At 31.3% G+C, this 10,103-nt stretch overlaps 1 protein-coding gene across 2 annotated transcripts; it reads right to left on the reverse strand.

Annotated features, from left to right (window-relative positions):
* Positions 1-2,967: 2,967 nt before the first annotated feature.
* On the reverse strand, positions 2,968-9,861 carry LOC107491404 (homoserine dehydrogenase). 2 transcript variants are annotated; one of them, XM_016112253.3, is made up of 12 exons: positions 9,560-9,861; positions 9,174-9,324; positions 9,004-9,078; positions 8,776-8,891; positions 8,473-8,526; positions 7,499-7,586; positions 7,321-7,413; positions 5,792-5,832; positions 5,290-5,343; positions 5,001-5,164; positions 4,418-4,487; positions 2,968-3,243 (listed from the first exon to the last, which is right to left on the reverse strand). In XM_016112253.3, the coding sequence occupies exons 1-12, from the start codon at positions 9,653-9,655 to the stop codon at positions 3,118-3,120; spliced, it is 1,128 nt and encodes a 375-aa protein (XP_015967739.1). In that variant the 5' UTR covers positions 9,656-9,861; the 3' UTR covers positions 2,968-3,117. The 2 variants fall into 2 exon arrangements, with proteins under 2 accessions (XP_015967739.1, XP_015967738.1); XM_016112252.3 differs by having other exon boundaries at positions 9,004-9,081.
* Positions 9,862-10,103: the final 242 nt, after the last annotated feature.

Below are 10,103 nucleotides of genomic sequence, written 5' to 3' on the forward strand. Positions count from 1 at the left end.
TTGCCTCTTAGGATCTATAATTGTCTCAAAAAGTCCAATATACATACATTATTAGACCTTTTTAATACCAGTCACAAAAACCTTATGAAAATAGAAGATTTTTGAATAAAAGATGTAAAATATATCTTGGACATTTTAAAAATTCGAAATTGAAAGAAAAGCATTTTGCATAAATTGAAAATTTATTAGGTTTTTTTCATCTTTTTTTTTCTTTTTTATAAAAAAGAAAGAAAAAAAAAGATAAAAATATAAAGTTTGAATCTTTATCTTTAGAAAAATTTAGAAAAAATCTACATACTGAGAATAGGTTTAAATGTGCCCCCTTTATCATTCTATACAAATAGAATAAACCATTTGTACAGAATGGTAAAGGGGCCCTCTTATGATCGTTGATCATAAAAATGAATAAAACATTGAAGAGAATTTTTTAACCTACCCTTACCAATTCGATCTTGTTGCACCAGGCAACAAAAATGCATTAACCATTTCACGAAATATGTGTCCCGATAATCCAACATTTTGATAATTTGCTCTTGGTCTTCCAGTCAAAAAACAATGGGTATTTTTTGAAAATTATTAGTTAATCTTAGAAATTGGAATAATTTTTTGAAAACTATTAATAATTATATTAGAGAGTGAATGCTATTGTTAGTGGAAACTAGAGTTAATTGGTTTGGGAAATTATGAAGTGTGTGTTAGTTTTATAGGAAAATAAATTTGATTTTTTTGTGTTCTAGTAATTAATTTAATAAGATTAGCGATATTTTAATGGAATTAAAATTGTGTTTTGAGATATTTTTAGAGATTTATTAATTATTGTTAGAAAGTAGAAATGTTTGGATGATTTTTAATAATATTAGTGAGTATTTTAATGTAAATGAAAAATATTAATTTTAGTATTATTTACTAATAATAATAATATTATTATTATTCAAGTTAATAATAAGGGCGAATATGTAGCAATTTTCTTTTGAGATCTTGCTGATGCCAAAATGAAAATAATGAATTAATCTTATTTATGTGGGGTGATTAATTTATAAAAATTGGATTAGACCGATTGATTCAATCGAAAAATCAGCGAATCAGACACTGAATTGATTCGATTTAGTTCTTATTGTCATGTCTTTTATTGTTACTCGTTATATTCATAATTATTTTAATTTATTATTATTATAATTTATACAAAAGCAAATCAATAAAATTTATATATAATTTAATTAAATTTAAATGATGTGAAATAATATTTTATTATTTAATAATGTATTTCTTGTTTTTATTATATTTCATGCGTTTATTTTATTATTACCAGTTTAAACTTTTAAACAATTTGACCAATAATTTAATTATCAGTTTGATTTTAATAACTATATTTATTAGATGATCTTTTTGTCTTTGAACTTGGTGGCAATGTTATTGAAATTTGTTCAACCTCTTGGTGTATACCTCAAATGTAGATTCTGATGGGCATATTGGTTGGCTGAATTATTGGGTGTGATGTAAAATTGCAAATGTGAAGAGCTAGTGTAAGTTTTTTTGATTTATTTCTAGTTTTTATTTTACTTTTTATGATATTCCTAATCTAGCATGTTAGGTAATAATTCATCACGAATCAAAAATTTATTTAAGAGTCTGTCATTAACTAATGAATTATTATATACATAAGACAGAATTTAAATTTATTTAAATGAATTAATAAACTGACTACTAAACCAATTTAAGTTGATCTATTTTTAGTTTTGTTGTGAATATTAGAATACTGAACAGGAAAATAACAAAAATACCAAGTGTCCAAGTTTTTTGAATAATCAAGTTGTTAAAATTTAAAAACCACTCGCGCCACTCTCTCCTCCTCCTCTTCTTCTTGATATGATGTTATTATTGATATTGTTATTTAATTTCTTTTCTATTTTTTTTTCTTCATCTTCTTTTATTATCATTATTGTCGTACTCATCATCTTCATCGTATTCTTCTCTTATAAATATTCGGAAGACTATATTTGTGTGCTGCAAAAAGTGCGAAAAATGCAATACACACTTTAATTGTGCGCTAATGAAGTGCATGTGCATACATATTTTTTTGAGAGTATCTTTTATTGGTAATAGAACAATTTGATTATATTTAATTACCAAAAAGACTTCTACATATAACATTACTCCGAACATACTGCCACAGCCCACAAGCAACATGGTTCTCTATTCATTCATCCAAAGGCTACAAGTGCGCAATGCTACATAAGCATCTAAAATTGTGGCTGAGGCTTGTCCTAATGGCAATCACATTTGCCTCCTAAAATTGCCACATGAGTTCGAATCTCTCTTGGTGAAAAAGAGACTATAAGATGTGTGTGTGAGTAGGGTGTGTGTTGTATTGACCAAAAAAAGAAAAACAAGGTATTATAAAATTAAGAGATTTAGACCCTCTATAAAGTCAAAATGGTAGCAGTACAAACTAAATTATGCATACAACAATGTCACAGTTTATATTCTACATAAGAAAAGCATGCTAAGTCTAATTGTACTAAACAAGAAAATATGTCTTATTACAAAAGATTATCTCTAAAGAAGCGCCAAAAATTACTCGGATTAGATCCAAGAATGCATGTTTATAGGTTATCCTCTCTATTCATAGCACCGATCCATCATTTGTGTTTGCCAAGGCTGAAAATTTTCCACATAGGCTAATAAGTAAGCTTACTCTTTTTCTTTTTTTAACTTTAGTTCTCTTTCGATAATTATCTCAAAATAAAAACAAAAGGATGTTAAAATTTAAAAGACAAAAACATATTTGAAAAAAGAACTTAGAGAAAAACAAGATAAATTTCTCTGACCTGAAACAAATTGTCCAATGTTGTCTACCTAAAATCGGAGGAAATGGAGACAAATTCATCTACAAAAATTTTCTATATATTGTTTTTGTCTCCTGTCTTTGTATCCCTGTCCTAAGACAGTTATCAAAACATCCTTAGATAAGCAACGATGACAATCTTCCATTGAGTAATGTAATATATCCGGTTAACAAAATTCTCAATTTACATACATCCAAAGCAAATCAGCTACATTCCAGGGCAAGATACCCAGAAATTGTGCTCTTACTTTTTGAGTTGAAGGCAAAAAACCTCAAGGAAACAGATCTTGGATATCCACAATATCGGCAAGAACACCGGCAGCAGTAGTGTCATTACCAGCTCCAGCACCCTGAATGACCAACGGTTGGCTGGTGTAACATCGAGTGTATATTTCCAACTGTCATTTTCAACAACATACATAAATGTCACATTTTTGAAGTAATTAATTGATCATAGTGGAAAACTTTTAAATATAAGGATTTTTTTAAGGCCGATTTAAACGGACATCTGGGGAAGGATGGGAATGGATAGGAAGGATCCATGGGAGTCATGGTTTTGGAGTAGTGAACACATAAGGTAAAACCATCTTGGACTTCTCTTAAACTTTCGACTTTCTTATAGCAAACACTTGCTTTAAGAAACGAGACAAACATCTTAAATTTATAAGAGTGGGACAAGCTCTCAAATTGATTTCTTTAGCTAAGAAAATCTGATAAAAAATTTTGTACTAACTGCAAACTATCCCAGGAGAATGTTTGATTATCCACATAAAGTGCTCTTTATGGATTTTTGTCTATAGTGAAAGGTGAGGAAAAGTTGTCAAGAAAGGAATCCAAGAACTAAGGCAAAGTATATGGAATGAAATTTTAACAGCATAAGGGGAAACACTAACAAAGAAGCTTGATTGTATTATTAAGGACAATGGAGAAATAGAAGATGATATAAACTATAGGATCCAAGCAAGTTGGTTAAAATAGTGCTTTAAGTTTTATATACAACAAAAAAGTACCTTTAAAACTGAAGGATAAATTTTATAGCACTGCCATTAGACCAACTATATTGGATGGAACAAAATGTTGGGTGACTAATGCTGAACATGAACATAAATTTAGCATAGTCAAAACATGGATGCTTCGATTTGATGGATGAGCAATCATACGTGTATGAACAAAAAAGAATAAGGATATGAGAGAAAAAGTTGGAGTAGTAACCATTGTTGATGAGATGGTAGAATCTCGTTTGAGGAGGTTTAGACATGTAGGAAGAAGATTTATAGAGCATCAAATGAGAAGGATAGATCAAATGGAAGATAGACCAGTAGTTAGAGATAGGAGGAAGATCTAAAAAGACTTTGCATGGAGTAGTCAAACAAGATCTCTATGTGAACAATGTCACTGCAAATATGATACATGATATGACGCAATGACATCGTTTAATTCATATAGCTGACTCTTACATAGTGGAATAAGGTTTTGCTGTTATTGTTGTATAGTAATTAAAAAAGAAATGCAGGCTCAAAGTATACAACTAAGAATTATGGAGAACAAGGTCAGGAAATAAATAAAGCTTACCACATTATCACTTCCTCGAAGCCTTCCTAAGGGAGAATTCTTTGGAAGCTCTTGAATTCCAACTTCACAACTGCAAATAGACAAGATACATACGTACATATATATATAAACCAGTTAAGAAAAATTTAGTTTCTAATCAAATTTTGCACACCATAAACCAGATATGAGATATCAGCTGCAAACAACTAGTGATTCGTGTTATGTGGTTAGTTGCTATGTGATTTCTGTTACGTAGTTTATTGGTATGGTAATCGGTTAAACAAGAAGATACTCTCACAACAAACTTTGTACATTACAGTTACATCAATGGTGTGTAAATAACCAGTAATTGACTAATTGTGTGTTATATGATATGCTGATGATTAGGGAGTAATGATGGGAGTATTAAACCATGTGGTAAACTTTTTAAAAATGGTGGCAATAACTGGTAGTGAAGGAACATATATTGAATATTTTTAATTTCAAAATATTACTAACTTAATATAAAAGGATTGAATCTAAAATGAAAAAGGAGAAAAATATGTGAAAAGGGCCTAAAAACAATGCACGATTGAACAAAAATATGAAGGAGAGAGAAGATTGCCTTGAGCCCTCTATTACACAAACATAGCGAAGCACATTTCCATTTGAGGCTGCCTTCTCTACTCTCTCTTGAATGTCTTTATCTAACAATGGAAGTCCAGAGTTCATGAAATCTTCCACACTCATCAAATCAGGCCCCATTTCTTTTGGATACAAACTCTCAATCTGTAAAAATCCATATGAACATACAACAGAAAGAACATAGAAGCATTACATAGGGAGGGACAATTCACCATAGAACAGAAAGGGAAAGCGGCATGGCAGTACAATATGACAAAGTTCAAACAAACCTGAATAGTATCCATATTAATTCGTTGACCAAGTATTCGAGCAAGGATCAAAGCCTGTTTCAATATTGGCCAAAAGCTAAAGGAAGTTAATATAGTAGTTTGAGTTATTATTCATACTAGTACACAAGCAACCAAATATTCCGGTATAATACTGCATGTCATATGATAAGAAATGATCATTTAAATATTAGAACAAGATTGCAGATTCTTTAATGGAAAATTGACTTCCACTAGCCAATTAAGGTGAATATAGCACAAACTTCTTCCAATAGCAAATCGTGTTCTGGAATTTTCTTTGATAAATCATATTAAGATTTTTTTGGAAAGGGGCATTTTATTATACGCTTACAATAAAAAATGGGTGTCATACTCTCGCATGTACAACATTGTACACTTGTTCAAAGTCCTATCAGAATTAGAAAAACATTTTCTATTTGTGACATTGTGACTTAACAGCTGCAAATCAAATAAGATATGCAAATATAAAATAAACATGATGAACCTTTCTAGCAACATCCATCCCACCGAGGTCTTCACGCGGATCTGCAACATTATGCATAAATTACACTTATGCTTAACAAGTTATCAAACAGATAAAAACCAACTATATATCAAATGAAGCCCCAGAAAACGAGCCCAAATAAGGATAACCATGCTAATAAAATCTCTAATAAATGAAATGCCGGAATTATTAAATATAACCAGCTAGAACCTAGAAACATTTATAAGATGTTTCATCACTGAGTATATGTCATGCTGTGGAGCAATAGCTGTAACATAAAGTGGTAATGGTCCTTAAAGGTGACAAAATTTATTTCCTTCTGAAATTCAGTACACCATTAGTAAACAAGCCAATTTTATTTAATTTTCATGCTCCATATTCATTTACTTTAACATTCAAAGCACATTGTAAAATATAAAAAAGAGTAAAAATGGTCGTGCTTGCTGTGTAATCAAGCTGGAAACAGAAATTCAATATCACTAATTTTTTTGGGAGAAAAGAAACCCAAATAGCCGCCAACATTATCAGAGGATTTATGCACATCAAGAGGGAGTTTGCTGTGAGTAGCCAACAACTGATAGAGAGATGCTGTTGGCTGGTGGTAGATAGTTGATTAATATGAATGAGGTAATAATAGATCAACTAACTATGCTTCAATTATCATTTTCAACCAAGTAAATGATGCAATTATGTATACAATAGCTCCTAAAAATAAAGTGTGTCAAGGACTAAGGCTTAGTTTGGTAAAACTTTTTGGAAAAGTGCTTGTCACAAGTACTTTGTTTTGTGTTTGGTTAATAAAAAAGATAATATGTTGCTTGCAGCTTTTAAAAGTTAAGGGGTGCACCTAAAGGAGGTGCTTTTCAAAGATAACTTGTGTTTATCAAAATTAAAAATTCTAATATCACCTATTCACCTCGTATGTTCAGAAATATCCAAATTTATTATTATATTTATGTCTATTAAAGTCTATTTATAATTTAAAGGTTATTTTACCAAACACAATTGTTGTTGCTTGTGCTTATTATTAAAAGCCTTTTTTAGGTGTTACAACTTTTAGAAAGCTATCTTTCAAAAGCCAACTCTGATAAGCTACTTTCGGAAAGTACAAGCTTTACCAAACCAACCCTCAAGTCTCTTAAACTTTAAGTGCTTAGGTGAAAACTTAATAGTGAATTTGTATCTCTTCTAGGCGAACTACCAAGTGCCAACACCTCTTTGTCCTTGAGATACGAATGATGTGCAAATTCACCCTGTGGCTTGTGCTGTATTCAATTTAATCATAAAGAATGGAGGGGCAAAGATCGAACTCTCAACCAATTGTTATAAAGGTTCAAATTTCATATTAGAAACCCAACACTCCTAAATGCTTAAGCTGTCGGGTAAATGTTTTGTTGGAAGAACTGAAGGTCACATCTTATAGTAGTCAGTGGATTGGCAAATCAATTTTAACTAAAGAAATTAAACATACATAATAAGCTTCAAAATCACTATTGGAGTATAACCTCAAATATAGCACAATCACTAACCCGGTTCAGTGTAACCAAGACTTTTAGCAGCTCTCACAACTTGGCTCAATGGCTTTCCATCCTCAACCTCGCTCATCACATACCCCAATGTCCCTGGTAAGAACATCAGAAATGAATACAACAGAAAAAGCGATACCTTATTTATATGCTAAAGATATATCTGTGAACAATGTCATACCACTCAGACTCCCAATAATGCGATGAACAGGATCCCCTGAAGAGATTATGCGATTTAGGGATGCTATCACAGGAAGACCAGCACCTACCTAAAATAAAACGACTGAGTGCTTTGATCCATGCTATATACATCACAATTTTATATATCCACATGACTCATTCAAAATACTTCTCATTATTAAGGTTCAAGATGACCTCATGAAATGCATTCATTAAAAAGAAGGCACATAACTGAATGATTCTGACAACATAGTTACCTAACATATACATAGTTCTTGAACAATAACAAAATAGTTTTTGTTAGAAAGTTACGGAAGAAAATAAGAAAGTGATCATATAATGAAGTAAAATGAAGAATAATAATAAACATTATGAACGATAATGAGTAAACAACTATATATGATCAACGCATAGAGAAAATACGAAATATTGATCTTTTGAAAGTAAAAATGAAAAAAAGAACAATCAAATTATTTCTAATAATCTGCATTCTAAGACATTAGAGCAAAACTGATACTTCTCCATCAAAAATAATAATTCATAGATAGCCATTCTTTTGGTTGGTTTTGGTTTTTATGGAGGATTTCTTATCCTTCATCTCCTGGAATTGTTCTTTTCTTCATATTAATGATATTCTTTTTGTCAAATGGTCTGTGTCTATGTCATTGTCCTAGAATCTAAGTTCCTTCTTGTAGCTGGAAAAACCATTGTTATTTTTTTAATCAGATCAGTCTTCCAAGTTACTACCAATATCACCTCCAAAGTTGAATAACTTAGGCAATTTCAGATTTTTTTTTTTAATTTTAAAGACAGGGATTCTCATTTAATCTTACAAAATCCATCACTAATATTCCCCAAGAAAAGTAAAAGTAAATGGGAAAATTTTGATCAAGTTTATATTCCATTTTGTTTAAATGCTATTTTGCAATTATCCATAATAATATAACAGTTGAGGCAAGAAAAAATATCACTTACAGTTGATTCATGCCGGATGCGTCGCGGATATGCGTAAAGTTTTTCAAAATCTTCCTGTTCCATAAATAGTATTTGTTATTAGATGAACAAGTACAACAACTGAACAAAGAAATAAAGAAAAGAAACTAGAAGTGTAATTTTCAGCTTACAAAATAATTGCAATTAAACCTTATTTTGTTAATGGTGAATAAAAACCACAAGTCAAAAAGAGAATATAAACAGATTTCTTGACAAAACTTACTAATCGCGTATCTCCTAGTTTCCGATTTCAAAAATTGCTAGGGACTTTAAAGATGATCTTACCATTGTAGATGTAAGAGGCTTCTTATTTGCCATAACAATACAACAACCCATATCAACAACTTGTTTTAGCACCGCAACTGTGTTTGAGCTTGCAGAACAATCTACAAAGACCAAACCTATTTCCAAAAAATGCAGGAAACGTGTTCTTAATTATTGAAAGCATGTAATTTACTTTACAATCAATCAAAGTAATTTGGTAATGCATGACATGTTAGAAATTAAACAAACCTGTTTTGCCACCAAGTTGAGAGGCAAGCTCTAGAATCCTTTCTTGCAATTCAGGATGAGAAAATAGCCGGCAGTCTCCTTCAAATCAAAACTTAGTAAGCATTAAAAAGCATGAAAATAACCGTTCATATCAGCAGCAACTACAAGACAATATAAACATAGATACCTACCAAGATCACCAAGTTTCGATAGAGAGCCGCCATCACGCTTGACACGGCAAAGTTCCATCAAGAATTTATCATCCAATCCTTTATTCGACGAATCCTCCGTAACCACCAAAGATTTACTATCACTTACTCCCAGAACATTCAAGCACAGTCCCTGTCACCAAAATCGTAATCATAACAGTTAACATTCAAAATTTAATGAACACGTTTTCTATCAGTTTAAGAACAGGATCGTAATACGCAGAGGTCGACAGCAAGATACATTTTTGGGAAGCATAGGAAACCAAATCCAAAGAATAATGCATAACATAAACAACAGGAGTGTAAATAATAATAATAATAATAATAATAATAATAATAATATCGGTAAAGCTAAAATGGTAGGGTACCTGTGAGGAGTGAAGAGAGCGGCAGGAAACAATGTGTTGGAGAAGGTGACAACCAACTCCTCCGCAGCCCATTAGAATCAGAGGGATAGTCTTCATTTTCTGAGCAATTTTACGTTTTTTTTTTTTTGGTAAAAGATGAAAAGGTTAGCTATCGATGTTGTGGGAATCAGTGTAATGTAAATGGAAGAAGTTGGAAGTTAAAAAGTGGCAGCAGTGATGAGCAGTGTTTAGATATTAGGCTTGTTTTGGTTGAGGAATTGAGTATTTGTGTTGCTGGACCAGCCAATGAGGAAGCTGAAGTAGCACAATTAAATGATCAATTAAATCCCTGAAATTCGAAAAAGTGCATCTCCATTAGTCCCTTGCAGAAGTGTCATCTAAACGTTAATGATGTGGCATTCCAGCTGTATGCTAATGTGTACCAAACTTGAATTTGATTCAAATTGATATCTGAAATTGCTTAATAATATTCAAATTAATCCATTTTCAATTATAAAACCCTAATCCCCAAATTATTGTCTTCTCTTCTTCGATTTCTCTGCTG

Source organism: Arachis duranensis, chromosome 5, assembly GCF_000817695.3.
Source record: "Arachis duranensis cultivar V14167 chromosome 5, aradu.V14167.gnm2.J7QH, whole genome shotgun sequence".
Taxonomy (NCBI): Eukaryota; Viridiplantae; Streptophyta; class Magnoliopsida; order Fabales; family Fabaceae; genus Arachis; species Arachis duranensis.

Coding starts and splice junctions, on each gene's coding strand:
- LOC107491404 (XM_016112252.3), bottom strand. CDS start 9,655: ATGAAGACTATCCCTCTGATTCTAATGGGCTGCGGAGGAGTTGGTTGT. Junction 8,892..9,003: donor TCAACTTGGTGGCAAAACAG/GTTTGTTTAATT, acceptor TTTTGGAAATAG/GTTTGGTCTTTGTAGATTGT. Junction 5,165..5,289: donor TTAATATGGATACTATTCAG/GTTTGTTTGAAC, acceptor GGATTTTTACAG/ATTGAGAGTTTGTATCCAAA.